The sequence below is a fragment of the Haliotis cracherodii genome, unplaced genomic scaffold (genome assembly GCF_022045235.1).
Source record: "Haliotis cracherodii isolate W230 unplaced genomic scaffold, xgHalCrac1.p SCAF_10, whole genome shotgun sequence".
Lineage (NCBI taxonomy): Eukaryota > Metazoa > Mollusca > Gastropoda > Lepetellida > Haliotidae > Haliotis > Haliotis cracherodii.
In genome coordinates, this window is record NW_027266265.1 from 53,019,518 (window position 1) to 53,039,352 (window position 19,835).

A 19,835-nucleotide genomic window follows, 5' to 3' on the forward strand; every position below is an offset into this window, starting at 1 on the left:
TTCTAACGATTCTTACTTACTTCTATTTTAAGGCGCAATTCGCTTTGCAGAGTGTCAACCTTTGAGCACGCCGGAAACCTATGATCGTGGGTTCGAATTCCCCTTCGCTCTGCTTATGTTTCTAGGTTTGGCAGCAGTATACGGTGGCAAGTGGGTTTCACCGTAGTGCTAAAAGTCTGTGGTCTGCATCAATTCAGGTTTCAGCTGGCACGCCATGATATAACTGGTTTGGGCGGCGTTTTATCTAACTCATGTAGATAGATATACACGTATGTGTTTGGTTTAGAAATGTTGTCTGAGGTATCTTGAAATTTTATCAAATTCAACATTCTCCTCACTTGCGATCTGTTCGAAGTCGGTACAATGTGTGAAGCCCATTTCTGGTGTCCCCCGATATTGCTGGAATATTGCTAAAAGCGGCGTAAAACCATACTCTCACTCACTCACTCACTGTTCGAAGTCATCCCACGTCACCAAGCCAATATGAGGGTTAAGAGTTGTGAAAGGGTACGACCGGTTTAGCGTGTTTCAAGTGGTAAACGTCGGAGACCTGCATCACTTCGGGCTTTCTTCACACAATAAGCTGACACACTGTGATATAAATGGAATAATGGTAAAAGCGGCGTTAAACCCAACTCACTCTATACTACCCTGTATATGCACAGGTACCTATGCCAGCTCAGCCCATGCTTGTGGAGAGGCGACGGACAGGATCGGGTGGCCAAGATCGCGGACATGGTTGATGCAATTCTTCGTGTCCCAATTGTGTAAATCGATGTTCATGACGTCAATCATTTGATTTTCAGGTTCTGACTCAATTATTTACAGACTGGTGTCATACAGCTGGAATAGTGCTGAGTGATGAGTTAAATAACAAACAAACGATACAAAATGCTATTTGTTGAAATCTGATGTAACTACAACACTCCTCATGGTCTGTTTGGAAATGAAAACCAGGACACCGCCGCAGACACAGCAATGGCGCGAGTCCCATGACATATCACACACAAGAGGTCGGTCACAGACAAAGACTAAGACTACAGGGAGAATACATGTTTTGAGACTATCCCTGTGTTCCGCGATATCCTTAAGCTGTTATGCTTATTGCGCAGACCCCCTTGTAACAACTGGCATTAAACCATCAAAAATTACATGCGAGTTTGTTAAACAACTTTTTCTACCCCTTATGTCAGTGTCAGTAGTGTCGTGATTTTATGACTGCTTCAATAAATCTATGTCTTTTACGTTGTGTTACAGTTCAGCCGTGTGCATTGTGGTGCACTAGTGAGCGTAAGTGTATATTGCTGGAGCAGGGTGTTCTCCGGCTGGGATTGAGGAGTCTACCTTAGGTCAGAGGACCTGATAAAAAGACAAACCACAGGGATGAGATCAAAAGGAATTTATTTATGACCCCAAAGGGTGTCCTGTGGACCGCATGATGACTTTTTTGGTGCCTGGGAGTGGATGGCTTTGAAATATCCTCCCTATTTTGTTGTCTGTAAACAGACCAGTGTTCCGTGTCTAAGTCTACATTAGGGTCTTCAAAATAGTTCACCCATCTTTCAAATGGTGGGGGTCGTACTAAGCGGGCGGGTGGAGGGGGGTGATATGGGTGATGAGTTGACACCTCTGCTTGGCGTAGGTGATCCGTTTACAGATGGTGTAAGATATACATACTCTGCTAGGGATATGAGTTTGGACCCTGCCACATCCTTGTGTTGGAAGTGGACAGGACTTCTGTCATGTTGAATGTGCAACTGGCGGTGGTAGAAGTTAGTGTTACCACGCTTGAATGCTCGTGACGTTTCAGGTGGTTCTTAAAATAATCTCGACGTTTGTATGCCTTTTGGCATATTGTACAAATCAGCCTGATAGAGCTATGGAGCTTCTGGTGTTTCTTTGTAGTTCAATTTATCCAGATTTTAGAAAATTTCGGCCTAATAGCCACATCATGCTTTTACACTACCATACCAAACAGGGAAGGCCTTTGATGAGTAGCCCGGCTATTAGACGATTCAAACCAAATTGGTCTATAAGTCCCACAAGTTTACTTTCTACACTACGACTTGTCCTTGACAAAATAAACTTGTTTTTGATGTGTGAGTGAGTGAGTGAGTATGGTATTACGCCGCTTTTAGCAATATTCCTGAAATATCACGGTGGGGACGCCAGAAATGGGCCTCACACATTGAACCAATGTGGGGAAGTGAACCCGTTTCTTCGACGAGCAAACGTTTTAACCACTAGGCTACCCCATCACCCCTTTTTAATAATGAACACTATGTACAAATAGGAGGTACAGCTATCGGCACCAAACGGTAACATATTTATGGGAGAATAAGGAGAATAAAAACTCCTAAAAAAACCCACTGATAACCCAAAACTGTACGTTAGATTTATTGATGATATATACCTAATTCTAATGTTAGAAATTTTCATCAAAGAAATCAATGAATTACACCCCGACATTAAATGTATGTGATAACGAGTATGCCTAACATTTGGGACTGTTACATCTGACATAAATCGGGTCACGGGTGGCCCAGTCTTCAAAGGCGCCGTGATTGGCTGTGGAGAGTTGCGTCCCTTGGACACGCCAGAAACCTATAATTATGGGTTTGAATCCCCTTTCGACCCAATTATTTTTCTGGTTTTGTCAGCACCATATCCATGCTTGTGGGTTTCACCAAGGTGGTAAACGTCTGACACCTGCATCACTTCGGGCTTGCCTAAAAAATTAATAACTGTAATACTGTGAAAAGCTGCGTTAAACCAAACTCACTCACTCTGAAATGAATAAAAACATTGGAAAAATAACAAACTGTTCATGGAATCCTTGTATAAAATTGAATTTAGATTTTATATCAATACATAAGGCGACGTGAATATTCTTTACCACCCAGTTCCTTTCTTCTCTGCATATGTATCATAAAGCTCCCGGAGATGTACCAGTAATTGTTGGATACCAACTCGCTCTCGAGCTGACACAGGGAATACCGGCAGTGTCACATGATCTTGGAGAGCTCGGAGGTTCTCATCAGCTTGAGGAAGGTCGATCTTGTTGGCCACAATGGCGCATGGTCTCTGCGAGAGGCCCTCCTCGTACTGATCTAGTTCAAATTGGAGGTCATGTAGTTGTGTCCAGGGGTCATCAACAGAAAGGTCAAGGACGTATAGAAGACATGTACATCGTTGGATGTGTCGTAGAAATGAGATTCCGAGACCTCTATTGAGATGTGCGCCTGAGATGAGTCCCGGAATGTCAGCAACTGTGAACAAAAGCATGGGCGAGTGAAGGAGTGGGCTGATAGACTTCAGAAAACTCAAGCAAATATTCAAATACAACTGACACATATCATTCTCATCACAACACCACATAGCAACCACACTCAACAATGCTAAACTTACACCTGACAATAACATTAATCTGATTCATGTGTAAATATAGAATAAGCACTTTCAGAAGAGAGTTATCTCCCTTACATCAATAGCACCCCATTGCAGCTTGTGAGCTTAATACTCGTCAGGATCATGATGTCTGGTGAATCCCAGAAGTTGCCTGCTGACAGACAATGACCCAGAAACTCTGAGCCATTGAGTATTTGCGCACATACAAACATTATCATCTGGGTATTTTTATTGAGGTATTTGATATATGTTTATTCCTTTGGAGCCAGTCTTTTGGGTATTATTAAACAAAGGAGTGAATGTTGCAAATATTTTAAAATAATTTTGCAGAATATGTTGTTTCAGGTCACTTTGACTTTGCATCTGTTTATGTCCTGCCCTAATTGTGTCCAATGTCGCATCAGATCCCACCATTGTTCTATGTCTTAGTTACAATAGAACAGACCGCTTCCGTGGTTTAGTGGTAGAGCGTCTGCCCAGGGAGCGGAAGGTCTGGGGTTCAATCCCCAGCCACGTCATACCAAAAGACGTTAAAAGGTGGTACTTGTTGTTACCCTGTTTGGCGCTTGGCATTAAGGGGCAAAAACAAGGACTGGTCAGCTCGGAGTCAATATACTGTGTCTGAGTGGGGTATCCTTTTAAACTGCGGCATACTATCTCAGTGGGCTAGCAATATAAATGCCATCAGTCCAGACTAGCAGACGCACGCACACGCAACACACTCACACACATACACACACACGTCACTATGTAAGCGCAATATTCTTGGACGCGACGTTAAACCCCATTTCACCTCACCTCACTACCATAGAACGTCTCCATGGTCTATTGGATAGAGCATCTGCCTGGAGACCATCCCTAATTACTGAAGCAAATGATGTGCAGAAATGTGAAGAAGGAAGGTTACATGCATGTGGGTAAGGTCTGCCATTGGCTTTGAGAATGTTTTACTCAATCATGCCTTGTTAATCCTATATATTATGATATGTACATCAATAGGCTTTATACTTCAACCTCATCTGTTGTGTAAACATCAATCTATCATCATTCAACCTTGTATAAACATCAATTATCCACATATCTATAACATGCCTACTCCTCATTTCTGTACATCATTTGCTTGAGAACAGTGTTGGTATATACACTGAAATGTCACATTCATTGTAATAAAGAAGTTGTATGTCCATAGAGCTATCTCCATTGTTTATCGGTAACTTGTAAAGAATAGCCAGGTCAACAGTGTGTATCTGCATCCATGACTGACTGAGTATGGTTTTACGCCGCTTTTAGCAATATTCCAGCAATAGCACGGCGGGGGACACCAGAAATGGGCTTCACACATTGTACCCATGTCAGGAATCGAACCCGGGTCTTCGGCGTGACGAGCGAACGCTTTAACCGCTAGGCTACCCGACCGCCCCTCTGCATCCATGACGTCTGTGAAGCCGTATATCCGACAATGTTCAAAGAAACTGGTCAGATTCCTACATGGAGGTTTTTGAAGGTAATAAAGACAAAAGGAACCTTCCAAAATGTGCAGGAGCAATAGATATGACACATGTTCCCATGATTGCTCCCAACTATTGCCATGCTGGCTTTACCAACGGAAAAGAGTGGTGCTTCATCATTATGCAGGGAGTATACTGATTCACAGCCTACCCATTGACCTCCTGGCTCCTGAAAACATTCACAAACAGAGGACAGCTCACAGCACAACAGTCGTACTTCAACTACCACCCACACAGTTCACATGTAACGATTGAGAACACATTCGGATGATTCAAAGGGAGATTGAGACGTTTCCTTAAGATGGCTGACGTTGACGTCAATTTTGTATCAACGCTTGTTGCTGAAGATGCTGCACTACGCAGCCTGTGTGAAAACAAAGATAAGCCCTACCTACCAGACTGCCATGCTGCAGTCCAAGATACATAGTCCAACCAGGATCTACAGACAACATAGGGATCTGAAATCTTACATGCAGGTGGCACCAACTTCCAAGGTGCATGGTTTGGTTGGTTGGTTGGTTTGTTGTTTGACGCCACACTCAGCAATATTCCAGCTATATGAAGGTGGTCTGTAAATAATCGAGTCTGGACCAGACAATCCAGTGATTGATATCATGAGCATCTATCCACCCAATTGGGATCGATGACATGCATCAACCAAGTCAGAGAGTCTGACCACCCAATCACCTTTTACGGCAAGCACGGGTTGCTGAAGACCTATTCTACCCCGGGTCTTCACGGGTCAAGTGTTCAGTTTTGCAGGGACCAAAATTGAAGGAGAACATACACAACACACGGACAATTAGATCGACATTTAATCTGAAGTGAGGGTAAGAAAATTTGCCCTAAGTCCGGAGGTAGGGCAAATTTACCACTGGGGACATTTTGTGTTTATTTAACCCAAATTACCCTGAAGGACAAATATACCCACGAAAATACCCCAGGGGTAAATGGATGCTTTATATTTCAATCAGATTCTGTGGCATGTGAATTGTATACTTGGTCACTTCCAGTTCTTAGAATATTCACAGGCTCACAAGTTTCTCCTTCAGACACAAGGGAGCGGTCATTTATTGTAGCCGTGGGTGGGTCAGAGGGTATCAGGGGAGGGTCACCAAAATATAGGCGAGGGTCAAAACAAATAATACACATACTTGGGGAGGGTTATTAAAAAATGAGCATTTCATATATAAAATATAGAGTGTTTTTTTAATTTTGTCTTTTCAGGGAGGGTCATGAAAAAATATGAAAAGCATTTGGGGAGGGTAATTATTTTCCACACATCAGTGCATCAAAAACTTCTGACACCCCTGGTAATAAATGGCCTGTCCCTAAATACCAGACAAATGCAAAAATAAAATTACCAAAGACTCTTTCACATTTATCAAACAGATTGTTCAAGTGTTTCTATCATTCTTTATTAGAATAATATCAGGAGCCCTGTCTTGTTGGTTTCACAAAAGTGCTAAACGTCTGAGACCTGCATCAATTCAAGCTTTCTTCCTATATCAAACTGGCACGCCATGATATAGCTGGAATACTGTTTAAAGCGGCCTTTTATCAAACTCATGTAGATAGGTATACACGTATGTGTTTGGTTTAGAAATGTTGTCTGCGTATCCTGAAATTATATCAAATTCAACATTCTCCTCACCGGCGATCTGTTCGAAGTCATCATACATCACCATGCCAATATGAGGGTTGAGAGTGGTGAATGGGTACGACGCCACCTTCGGCCGGGCGCGAGAGATTGCGCGTAGAAGGGTAGACTTCCCAGCATTCGGGAATCCTATCTAAAATAAAAAATATTTGTCTTCCAAGAATTCGAGCATACATGCCAAACAATCATGCATCATGCGAATCTCATCCGTTGACAGCAATTCTTTGTTTGTTTGTGTTGTTGTTTTTTTTATGTGTTGGTTTGTTTAACACCACAATCAGCAAAATTCCAGCTATTTGATGGCCACCTGTAAATAACTCAGTCTGGACCAGAAAATCCAGTGATTGACATCATGATCATCGATATATGGGATGTGGGATACGATGACATGCATCAACGAAGTCTATTCCACTTCCCGTTAATCACCTCTTACGACAAGCATCGGTTGCTGAAGTCCATCCCTAACCCTGGTGCCTTGAAAAGTTTGTTAAATAAAATATAAAAAAATATGTTGCATTCCACCTCATATTTTTTAAAACTATTAATATATAATTACAGTCAAGTCTCATTAATCAGACATTCTTTAATCCATCCATCAGCCTTATCCTACACTATTGATGGGAACCGATTAAATCATCGCTATTTAGACCTGTTACTCCAACAGTCTCGCACTCTGACTCCGACACACCTAAGTTGCAACAAATTACTGAAATCGCTAAATAATCAGTCTCGTTAATCAGACACAGTGATCAGCGTACTCCGTGGTCATCTGCCCGCGAGTACACAGCCCATGTTTTGATGCGAGACGAGTCGTCTGGTAGCTGCATATTACAATGGCTGCTTAGCTTGCTTAACAATTAACAATTAATGCTTTAAATAAACAAAACAGGATTTTAGAAAATCACTTGCTTTAGATTACCTCAATCTCTAAAAAATCAGATACAAGTTCTCGCTACCGCTGAGGACATCCCATTGCAGGTCACGTCAGACCGACCTTTCGCAATGACTAACAGGAAGTTGATATTAGCCACTAAGAAAGCAGCTTGCTTGAGCTGTATGGCACTAGTTTCAAACTGGCGGCTTCTATTCCAGACTGTTCTTTCAAAAGTATTTTGAATCAGTCAACAGTAGTTTTGTGTTAAGCTTTAGAGGTTGCATGATTCGAAAACATATTCCGCTAACAACGTAACATAGCAATATGAATATTTCATTTTTCATTTTTTTATTACAACGTGTTTGAATCGTGATCTAATTACAATTTCATTTCATTTATCCGACATACTCAATCTGACATAATCATGTGCAACCAACCATGATGGATTAACGAGACTTGACTGTAATTTGTTGTGGCCTTTAGAAAACTTCGGAACATAAACAGTGATCTTCTAATCTCCACTGTATGTTTGTTGTGGACATTCATTTGTAGTGGAAGATCCTTGTTTCCGAGGTCACTTGCCATGTCTATCTCCCAGTATCAGCCATTAATCAGACTGAAGGATCACAAACGAACTGATTCTGGGAATCGAACACATAACCTATATGACGGAGGTCTGTAAATGATCGAGTCTGGACCAGACAATCCAGTGATTGATATCATGAGCATCGATCTACACAATTTGGAAATGATGACATGCATCAGGGAAGTCTGACCACCTGATCCTCTTACTACAAGCATAGTCGCCTTTTACGGCAAGCATGGGTTGCTGAAGGCCTATTCTAAACCAGATCTTCACGGTCGGTCAGAGAATAAACTCTAAATCACAAATTTAACTGGTGGGTCAATTCAATTTCTTTATTTCTTCACAAGATGCTGCAACAGACATTTAAAATATCTCCAGGCATGTGCATAAAAAAAAATCATCCTCTTAGTGATTACAGTCACTCACCAGCCCAGCATGCGCCATTGTCTTCAGCTCTACAAGCAGAGCCCGTCTCTGACCCTCGGCGCCAGCTTCTGCATACGCTGGTGCACGATTCTCATTGGACAGGAAGAAGTGGTTACCATGACCACCTGCACCTCCCCGAGCAGCCACAAAGTACTCCCCACTAGCCTCCAGACTGGACAGAGTCTTCCCATCCTCGTCTTTCACAACAGTGCCAACCGGGACCTGGAAATTGGTGTTACATTGTAGGAAAAATAGAATCTTGTTTGCTTGTTTGTTGTTTAATGCCGCATTCAGCAATATTTCGGCTATATGACGAAGGTCTGTAAATAATCGAGTCAGTCCAATGATTGATATTATGAGCATCAATCCATGCAACTTGGAAACGATAACATGCATCAACCAAGTCAGTGAGCCTGACTACCTGATCCCGTTTGTCGCCTCTTTCGACAAGCACAGTCGCCTTTTACAGCGAGTCTGTTTGTCTGAGTGCCAACAGCGCGATACATTATGGGAGCCGGTGTGGGAGTCGGTGTGGGAGCCGGTGTGGGAGCCGGTGTGGGAGTCGGTGTGGGAGCCGGTGTGGGAGTCGGTGTGGGAGCCGGTGTGGGAGCCGATGTGGCAGTCGGTGTGGGAGCCAGTATGGGAGTCGGTGTGGGAGTCGGTGTGGGAGTCTGTGTGGGAGCCGTGTGGGAGTTGGTGTCGGAATCAGTGTGGGAGTCGGTGTGGGAGCCAGTATGGGAGTCGGTGTGGGAGTCGGTGTGGGAGCCAGTGTGGGAGCCGGTGTGGGAGTCAGTGTGGGAGTCGGTTTGGGAGTCAGTGTGGGAGTCAGTGCGGGAGTCGGTGTGGTAGTCGGTGTGGGAGCCAGTATGGGAGTCGGTGGGAGTCGGTGTGGGAGTCAGTGTAGGAGCCAGTAGGGGAGTCAGTGTGGGAGTCGGTGTGTGAGTCGGTGGGAGTCGGTGTGGGAGCCAGTATGGGAGTCAGTGTGGGAGTCGGTGGGAGTTGGTGTGGGAGTCGGTGTGGGAGTCGGTGGGAGTCGGTGTGGGAGTCAGTGTGGGAGTTGGTGTGGGAGTCAGTGTGGGAGCTGGTGTGGGAGTCAGTGTGGGAGTCGGTGGGAGTCGGTGTGGGAGCCGGTGTGGGAGTCGGTGTGGGAGTTGGTGGGAGTCGGTGTGGGAGTCGGTGGGAGTCGGTGTGGGAGTCGGTGTGGGAGTCGGTGTGGGAGCCAGTATGGGAGTCGGTGTGGGAGCCGGTGTGGGAGCCGGTGTGGGAGTCGGTGTGGGAGTCGGTGTGGCAGTCGGTGTGGGAGCCAGTATGGGAGTCGGTGTGGGAGTCGGTGTGGGAGTCAGTGTGGGAGCCAGTGTGGGAGCCAGTATGGGAGTCAGTATGGGAGTCGGTGTGGGAGTCGGTGTGGGAGCCAGTGTGGGAGTCGGTGTGGTAGTCGGTGTGGGAGTCGGTGTGGGAGCCAGTGTGGGAGCCAGTATGGGAGTCAGTATGGGAGTCGGTGTGGGAGTCGGTGTGGGAGTCTGTGTGGGAGTCGGTGTGGTAGTCGGTGTGGGAGCCGGTGTGGGAGTCGGTGTGGGAGCCGGTGTGGGGGTCGGTGTGGGAGTCAGTGTGGGAGCCGGTGTGGGAGTCGGTGTGGGAGCCGGTGTTGGAGCCGGTGTGGGGGTCGGTGTAGGAGTCAGTGTGGGAGTCGGTGTGGGAGCCGGTGTGGGGGTAGGTGTTGGAGCCGGTGTGGGAGTCAGTGTGGGAGCCGGTGTGGGAGCCGGTGTGGGAGTCGGTGTGGGAGCCGGTGTGGGGGTCGGTGTGGGAGTCAGTGTGGGAGTCAGTGTGGGAGCCGGTGTGGGAGTCGGTGTGGGAGCCGGTGTTGGAGCCGGTGTGGGGGTCGGTGTAGGAGTCAGTGTGGGAGCCGGTGTGGGGGTTGGTGTTGGAGCCGGTGTGGGAGTCAGTGTGGGAGTCGGTGTGGGAGCCGGTGTGGGGGACGGTGTTGGAGCTGGTGTGGGAGCCGGTGTGGGAGCCGGTGTGGGAGCCGGTGTTGGAGTCGGTGTGGGAGTCGGTGTGGGAGCCGGTGTGGGAGCCGGTGTTGGAGCCGGTGTGGGGGTCGGTGTGGGAGTCGGTGTGGGAGCCGGTGTGGGGGTCGGTGTTGGAGCCGGTGTGGGAGCCGGTGTGGGAGCCGGTGTTGGAGCCGGTGTGAGAGTCGGTGTTGGAGCCGGTGTGGGAGTCGGTGTGGGAGTCGGTGTGGGTGTCGGTGTGGGGGTCGGTATGGGAGCATAGGGCCCCCTGAATTCCCAATTCAGTCCCCCTTACGACTGGCACTGAGTTGCTGGGGACATATTCTACCAAGCCCCACTTGAGTCCAGCATGTGTTCTGCAGTGAACACAACAATACCAGCACACCTTATCCTTATACAATAGTATTACATTCACCATGCATACCCAGTCAGTTCTCAAAAAAGGTCATCAAAAATTGATCTGTGTTCACTGGCCCAACAGAATACACCTCCTCATAAAAACAAGTTTCATCTTTCCATGTATCATATTCTGTTTGGTATCGAAATACAGAGAGAAAGTGTAAAAACAGAGGGAACATGGATGTTGTGAAACACAAGCAGGGTCGTGCAATTCCCCAGCAGTTGAATATAATACCTGACTTCAAATTGACCTTGCTATTCATCAATACCCACCTCTACCATCAAGTGTTCTGCGTTCTTGCCATGGCAGTTTCTGGCATGACCTTTCCCACCACTGTCTGCTCTAATCACAGGGTCAAGGTCAGACAGGGACTTCCTGTTTACAGATGCTGCAACAGACATTTAAAATATCTCCAGGCATGCGCATACGTATCATAGTCATACAACCACAAGATTAGCCTGAATATGGGGGAAAAACATTTTAAGATTTGCGTGTAATAGAATATTTCATGCCCCTAAGTAAGCAGTTTTCAAATTTTGAAATACTTCAATATTTTAAAAACACAAGGGATTACATTCCAAATAAGGAAATTATTGTTATTTTGTTCAAAATTATTATTTTTTCTAAAAATGTCTTATTTTCTGAATTTCAGAGGCATTTTAACATTGGAATGTAACTTGGCATTCAATACAATCAATTGGCTAAGCTATCACAATAGTTGGAACTATATTACATTGGGAAATCTTTGATTCCAATTCTAGTAAAATCAACTAAATATTTTCATATTTGTTTACATATCCTGCATTACTGCTTAATGCATATTACTGCTTGTTCTTGACAGAGAAAAGAGCTGTGTGAAGATGTTGCTTGAGGAAGTTTTTTCAACCATCTGAGAGGCCAACCCTATCACATAGCTCCCACGTGACCCGGGGAAGTGACATCACGGATCCTCACATTACTCTGGAGTCCGGAACATCGGAAGGCATCGTGGGGAGGCAACTCTGCGACGGGTGGGTCTCTTTAGATGCAGTAATGCAGGATAAGTAAACAAATACAAAAATTGATTTTTTTTACTTATCCTGCATTACTCCTTAATGCATTTTTATCCGATGGAAACGGTGGAGGGCATACCTTCAGATGTGGACTTTCATCTCAAAACCCTCAGCTAATCATCAGCTGTGGCCGTCAGCAAGTGACTAATCTGTAGATGGGAACCAAGAGTAAGGTATGCGGAGTGTCCAGGTACAACGTAGCTCAGACGATTACCAATTAAGTTAAAGTTGTAAACTGACGTACAGAGCTGTATGCTTGGAGCATTAACCTTCTATTCCAGGGCAATTTAGCTGCAGAGGTTGAGAGACCGGTTCTGGAGTGGAGGCGAGGTCAGTGGTGCCTAGTAGTGGTGACCTGTTGGGCCCCTACTAACGGACCAAAACTATGCATGCCTTGCACGTCCTCCAAAGCGACATCTCAAAGGTAGTGACTGGCGAAGACTGTGTCAGAAAACACCCCTCCATGATGGCACATATGGAACAGTTACTGTGTAGCGCCATGGTGGAGGCCACCGCCCGGATCTCACGCAGGTTGCTGGTCCAAATCCGTGGCTTCGCAGGCCTGGAGAATGATGGCTTGCAGCCAGAGAGCGATCATGTTCCGTGGCTTCGTAGGAGGGGAGAATGATGGCTCGCAGCCAGAGAGCGATCATGTTCCGTGGCTTCGTAGGAGGGGAGAATGATGGCTCGCAGCCAGAGAGCGATCATGTTCCGTGGCTTCGTAGGAGGGGAGAATGATGGCTCGCAGCCAGAGAGCGATCATGTTCCGTGGCTTCGTAGGAGGGGAGAATGATGGCTCGCAGCCAGAGAGCGATCATGTTCCGTGGCTTCGTAGGAGGGGAGAATGATGGCTCGCAGCCAGAGAGCGATCATGTTCCGTGGCTTAGTAGGCAAGGATAATGATGGCTCACAACCAGAGAGCAATCATGTTGCGGCTGACTCCTGCTTACGAGGTCGCTGATACTGGTATGAAGAGGCAGTGTTGTTGTCTGCGGCGTTCCTTGGACCAAAGGATGTAACAATGAATGCTCTAACCGGGCACAGGAGGAGCTCTTGTTTGTCTTCCGTGCCCACAATCAATGATAGGGGAATGACAAACAATCTATCGGGCTGTAATGGAAGCTGGTTCTTGGCAATAAAGTCCCAGTCTGAGATGAACAGCTCCATGCATTAGATGCTCAATGCGAACACACGTGACGTCCAGGACATGTAGCTCAGTGACACGGGCGGCTGTAACGAGGTCCAGGAGAACTTGCCACTGACACAGCGTTTGTGGCTGGTGGAGATCTAAGACAAAGTGTAATTGTATGTGTTCCCACCGGTCCCTGGGTACAGAGAGGAGGTCGAGGTTGGTCTCAAAAAGACCCCCGATGAACTGAAGGTGGAATGAGGGCGTCAACTCTGACTTCCTGAAATTGATCTTTCAACCAAGGTGGTGGATACGGAGGTTAAAGACCCTGTGACTGTGTCCCAATGATTCAGGAGGCGGTCGTCTATGTAGGCCTCGAACTGAAAGTCCCGGAGATGGAGGTACGAGGCCATCAGTTCGGTAAGGCATGTGAATAGCCACGGGGCCAAAGAGATTCCATTCCAGAGGACCGCCCATTGGTAATGGACTCCCATAAAGATGAAGCGGAGGAATTTCCGGTCGTTGGGATGGATTGGGACATGTAGATATAGGTCCTGATGTCCAGCGGGAGACAGTCTTTACATCGAGGAGACTGGAGGCATGGTGATGTACAATTTAAGCACAAGGGGTGGGGATCCCACGCCAAGATATTATGCCGGCACTTGGAACAGGATGGCACAAATCACAATGCATCCCCGCCCGATTATGGATGCTATTATTTGTTTTCCCAACTTCCTGGGTTCATGAAAACAAGATTACGAAAACGTATGATGACATTCAAAGACAAACAATACACTTGCAAGGGTACGACAATAATGAAGTACCAGGCAAGAAGAATATAGCACATGAACCACGTTCATCAACCACGTAGCCACGTAAGATATTCAAGATGGCTACTTGAAACAAGATGACGGAGATTACCATTGTGTTCTTGAAAAAGAACGACAGCAGTTGTCGAAAAAGTTATGCATAACTTAAAACATACAGAATGTACAAGATACAAGGCACCTGCCTTGTCTCATAATTTGAAGGATCACATTAACTGAATATATACACTGTAACAACAACAACCTTCACCTTTGAACACAACATGGCCGCCATTGCCACCATTTCCACCATCTGGTCCCGCCCACTCTTTACGATGGAGACTTGTTAAGGCCATGCAGCCATGACCTCCACCACCACCAATCACCTCAACCCTCCTGAAGTCCACAAAATGCTTGACCTGGAAACAACAAAAAAACGCCTTCATTATTCCCCACTTCCTGTCATGTTGCCATGGTTTCCATTGTTATAACAATAGCTGTATTGGCAGATACACCTTTCCCATCGACAAGATAGACACAGTTTTTATGGATAACAACATCTTGTGTCTATCTTGTCATCCATCAACTTCTAAGTAATGCCTATCAAACAAGTTACCTTTTCCATTGTAAGTAAAGGTGCATAATCTCTAGATGTATCCGTGGTTCGTGATTTTTTTACTCCTCGATAGTAGTATCAATCACAATCACACACTAAGTAAAAAGTAATCGTAAACTGAGCATTATAATAATTAAAAATAAAAAAGATAAATTTAAAACTTAATTTTTAACAAAGCAGCTGTCCTGGAAATGAAATTTGCTAATTTCAAAGGCATGTCCAAGGTGACTCAGGTCTTAGACATTAACCACCATGACAATCGCAGGGTCCATAGCTACTTAGATCATCCAAAGTTCCAAATGTCTTATTTCGTATTTGTTAAAGAAACAGCAGAATCTACTTTCAAAAGTTTATCAATCATGTAAACAGTGGTCGAAATAGACATTGACCTGTAGGCCCGAGTCTGACAGATCTGATAGTTTTAAATTTAAATTGATAATTTACTTAAGGAATTATTTATTAAGCATTATTTATGTAATGTGATAAACAAAACTTTCATATGCATAAACAGCAGGATTAGACCTTTCAAATGGTGTATGACATGTACTCGCAAAGATGTTTTGCAGTGGACATAAAATTTCTGAGTCCATTGATGGGTTTCGAACCACGGCCTTCTGATCAGAAGTCGGACGCCTTGTCCACATGACCAAAGAGGTTAACCCCGTCAACAAGCTGACAAGGTAAGGATGTCATCTGTGGGATGACTCCATGCCCTGCTACATACTCCCCTGTCAACAGAAGGCACGTCCCGGGCCGCATAGTAGGGTACTGAGGCTTATTTTGCTCAAATTGAATATGAACGTGCTCAGCCCCACGTTGGGCGCCAATGTAGCGGCCATAACATTTCAGAGTCAATTGATGGGATTCGAACCACGGACCTTCTGATCAGAAGTCGAGCGCCTTGTCCACATGACCAAAGAGGTTAACCCTGTCAGCAAGCTGACAAGGTAAGGATATCATCTGTGGGATGACTCTATGCCCTGCTACAGTTTCACAAGGTGATAATTTTCTGATAAATGTAGGCTTCATCTATCACCACCACCACCAAATCCGTGGCAGTAAAAGCTTCTGGTTGACTGGTTATGTTTTGTAATTTATATTACAAGAGTATGCCTCCCTGCTTCAGCTAAATGTTTGCGCCTACAGTTTTTCCACTGAGCCTACAGTTTTTCCACTGAGCCTACAGTTTTTGAAATGTGCTGGCTTGTAAGACTCTCAGTTTACTCTGCGGAGTTTCAGACACCGCATGCAAAAGTCCTAGTGCCATTTGTCTCTAGCAACATCACTGGATCCTAATTGGGGCAAGTCTTGGGGTTGGACCCATCACCAGCAACTCCTAATATGTCTAAAGAGAAGGGGGCGGTCGGGTAGCCTAGTGGTTAAAGCGTTCGCTCGTCACGCCGAAGACCCGGGTTCGATTCCCGACATGGGTACAGTGTGTGAAGCCCATTTCTGGTGTCCCCCCGCCGTGATATTGCTGGAATATTGCTAAAAGCGGCGTAAAACCAAACTCACTCACTCTAAAGAAAAAAGGGACTTAACTCTGCTCCCTCAATGAGTGAATTGAGCTGACACAAAATACCTGGGATTCCTTCCCTTTAGCTTTGCTTGGTTTTAGAGGCTTGGCTGCGAGATGACGTGTTTGTGAAAGTCGCACCAGCTGTCTAATTGCTGTCGACAACAGCAGCGATGACCTCTCCATCTGCAATGACATCTGAAATAGATTAAATTACCTTGGTTACAATATCACTATGTAGTTACAGGAGATTTTCAATCACTCATATTGTATGATTTAAACAAATTTTTATTCAATGAAACTGGATTGGTAAACAAGTCAAGAAGACTTGCTAACACTACTCATGTTGTACTTATTGATTTCAGCATCTGTATATTCTACAGCATCAAATAACAAGTTATATTTCATGGCATATTTCTTGATAGGTATTAGTATAAAACAACCTGATCAAAGGCCGCATAATTTTTTCTAATCCAGTTTTAGTATTCATGTATTGTATACTTCTATTTTCAAGCAAAGACTTGTGGATTGTAATAAACAATGTTCGAGGAGATTATGGATTCTCGACATTTCGTGCATTATAAACAGATTAAGACGCTGTCAGATGTTAATATTATGTGGAAAACATTCATGTTAAGAGATCAGAGGATATATACATGTTTGTCTTCTTAGACTGTCACTAAAGACTGTACCATTGCGACGTAATCACAAAAGTAAAAATCTTGTCATCTTCCCGAGGCAAGAGAGTTAACTGACGATAAAAGTCCAGTTTCCACCCTTGCCGAACTAGGCTGGTATTATGGAGTTAGATTTGGGATGGACTAACTAGTCTATGCATAGTCCAATCAAAATTGCGCACCGAAATCGAAATCCGGTTCATAAACTGTCGTGCAGATTTCAAAGGATTTGCAAAGCATATGCACCGCCAACTCGTTGTCAGCGGATATTTTCCAAATCTTTTCATGTTTTTAGTCAAGGTGCTTACGTGATTTGATGCATTTCGCGATGTAAGGCCCGTTTTATAACAACATAGATCTTGATTATCGATCAGATCGTCCTAAATGGGCGCCACCATTTTGTGTGAAGCAAACGCAAGTGATGAATCTGATTGGTCCATAGGAGAGGCTACAAGGTACGTAACTGGCAATAGCTACGATCGAGCCCAGTAATTCCAGCCTAGTTCGGCAAGGATGGAAACTGGACTTTTAAAGTCAGTTAACTCTCTTGCCTCGGGCAGATGAGATCTTGTATGATTAAGTGGTACATGTATATGTAAAATATGTGACAGCAGATACAGCCACGATGTTTGAATGTAAAGCATAACATTCATTACAAGTTATGTATTTGCCTAAATGGTTCAAACGTTGTGAAATATTCAAAGGTATTAAACTGCAATTGTAAATCACGATTAGAAAATTGTTCACGATATGTTAAGGAAGACTTAAACTATAGGCAATCATTATTATCACCTGTCACTGCATGGTTTTTATGTAGAATGTGTGCTTCTCTCTTCGTATAAGTGATTCAGATGTACTGATGGCCTAAAAGTCGAAATAAACATGATTTGACATGGAATATTCATTGCAGAGATAACAGACTCACAATCATTATTATTATACATCCTTGCTGGAATCATCAGCTAATTAGGGTCCACTTGTAAGTTACCGTATTTGACGTAATAAATGCCCAGGGAACTTTTTTTATTTAACTTGCGTAAAGAAATGCATGCATTAAATGAAAATCTCAAATGTATAAAAACAGCATGCGTAAAAGCCAGTGAAGCTCTTTCAACATGTGTACAACAGAGCTAATTTCCAAAACGAGCTAATTTACTTTCCAAGTCAAGTATATATTTAAAATCTTTATATGCATCTAAAACATTTTTGAAATCTCAAAATGTTTACCCAATTGAGTGATGAATAGATGAGTAAAAAAATATTGGTTACCAAATGAAAAACTGTAATACCGTATTCGACGTAATAAGCGCCCAGGGAGCTCTCAAAAATAGAAAAAGGGGGCTCTTATTAGAATAGTATTTTGGTGGAAAAAAAAACAGAGTTGAAAGATAAATTTAGTGGTTTATGGTGCCAGCCTGAAATGTTAATGTACACCAGATATATTTTTCCAGAATTTAATTGCCCATAATTAAGGGTGCATATAACACACGAGTGTGCATATACGTGAATAAATAAGTCTTGTGTACATTGATCAATCCGAAGGGGTGCTAATTAGGATTATTCACTAGCCAATATATCAGCAAATATCGCCGTGGGCGCTTATTAGTGCAGGGCGCTTATTACGTTGAATACAGTAACTTCATTCATTCTCTGTCATTAGCCTATTATGGTTTAACCTCCCTGTGCCCTCATACCCTGAAGGGTGTTATAGGGTCACTGGTCACTGGTCACTTAATCTCTCGTTACAGTCTTTGTCAAGTGAAGTCCTCTCGCGGCGAGCTCTGTTCAGTTAGATGTCTAATTATGTGCAGGTTCACAACAGCTGACATGTCAACATCTTTCTGTATATACGTTCATAGTTTTGTTTGTTTGTTCATTTGTTTAACGCCACACTCAGCAATATTCCAGCTATATGACGGCGGTCTGTAAATAATCAATCTGGACCAGACAATCCAGTGATTGACAACATGAGCATCGATCCCTGCAATTGGGATCAATTACATGCATCGCCCAAGTCAGCGAGCCTGACCACCAGATCCCGTTAGTCGCCTCCTACGGCATAGTCACCTTTTAGGGCAAGCAACTTTCATAGTTAAATACACTGAGTTCATAAAATCATATCTTCATCCTAACATACATAAATTTAACAATATGAAGTCATGGCCAAACTCTAACATCATTACAAATTTAGTAAAATATTTGAACTTTGCACATATGGAAAGAATTGTATGGTTAACTGTAATTCCGCCTGTACTTGTACACATAGGCCCAAGACCTAAAATTACTATAATAAATTGAAATTACTAGATAATCATTTATGAGTGAGTGGTGAAAAGGGAAACAGGCCTATGTGAGTCAATCTCTATATGTGAAAAATAAATATATAATAATAAAATGATAAATATCCCAATAAATAATATCAGTACCAGTAAAGTGATAGCATAAGAGTATAGCTAATTCCCCTTTTGTGCCAACCTCAACCATGGCTGATTGCACTTGTACCTCTGCACAGCATGGTGATGCCATATTTCATCTCAATTCCACCTGACCACGATGTCATTAAAATCTCGACGTCCCTAAACAAATTCTCTTTTTATAGTTAACACCTGTAGGCTTGGATTTCAGTAGTGTTCATTCATACAAAACTGAGATGATTAATAACACATACGTCTCAAAAAGAATCATTTTAATCAATTCAACTAGCTTTTTATAACGGCTCTAATCCAATACGAATTACCAGAGATGCGCATATGGTATCTGGAATGACATTAGCTACGAAGTTGGCAACATCGTTTGGCCTAGTAGTGGAAGTGGTTAATGTCTTCTTCTTGTTCATACGATATCATCTACGACTATGCTAAGACAGATCGATATACACCTTTTTATTTGGTGATCGATTCACAGTCTTGTGTAGTCGATATGTACGCGTGAAACTTGTCACGTTTACGTAACATGCGAGCTTACTGACAAGTGACCGCACATTTGAAGGTTGAGGTCAAAGGTCAAAAAGACGTTAACTGCAGTATGCTAAAATAGACTCACTGCCATTCATAAATAATATGAAATAAATAGAGACACGTGCTGAATAATTGTACGTCGTAATGGCATTGAACTGAGGCAAATATATTTTAATATCAATTTCAACAAACAACTTCAGCGCTCTACATTTGC

At 43.8% G+C, this 19,835-nt stretch overlaps 1 protein-coding gene across 6 annotated transcripts; it reads right to left on the bottom strand.

Annotated features, from left to right (window-relative positions):
• Window positions 1–1,419: 1,419 nt before the first annotated feature.
• Window positions 1,420–19,650, bottom strand: LOC139452480 (mitochondrial ribosome-associated GTPase 2-like). Of its 6 annotated transcripts, none has more exons than XM_071233999.1 (8): window positions 19,543–19,650; window positions 17,457–17,528; window positions 16,054–16,185; window positions 14,127–14,274; window positions 11,141–11,256; window positions 8,463–8,684; window positions 6,571–6,709; window positions 1,420–3,269 (listed from the first exon to the last, which is right to left on the bottom strand). In XM_071233999.1, exons 3-8 carry the CDS (start codon window positions 16,183–16,185, stop codon window positions 2,893–2,895), a joined length of 1,134 nt encoding a protein of 377 aa, XP_071090100.1. In that variant the 5' UTR covers window positions 17,457–17,528; window positions 19,543–19,650; the 3' UTR covers window positions 1,420–2,892. The 6 variants fall into 6 exon arrangements, with proteins under 6 accessions (XP_071090100.1, XP_071090091.1, XP_071090116.1 ...); XM_071233990.1 differs by lacking the exon at window positions 19,543–19,650 and adding an exon at window positions 19,091–19,492; XM_071234015.1 differs by lacking the exon at window positions 19,543–19,650 and adding an exon at window positions 19,402–19,490 and having other exon boundaries at window positions 16,054–16,173.
• Window positions 19,651–19,835: the final 185 nt, after the last annotated feature.

Coding starts and splice junctions, on each gene's coding strand:
- LOC139452480 (XM_071233975.1), bottom strand. CDS start 19,500: ATGAACAAGAAGAAGACATTAACCACTTCCACTACTAGGCCAAACGAT. Junction 11,257..14,126: donor CGGCCATGTTGTGTTCAAAG/GTGAAGGTTGTT, acceptor TGTCTGTTGCAG/CATCTGTAAACAGGAAGTCC. Junction 6,710..8,462: donor CAATGGCGCATGCTGGGCTG/GTGAGTGACTGT, acceptor TTTTTATTTTAG/ATAGGATTCCCGAATGCTGG.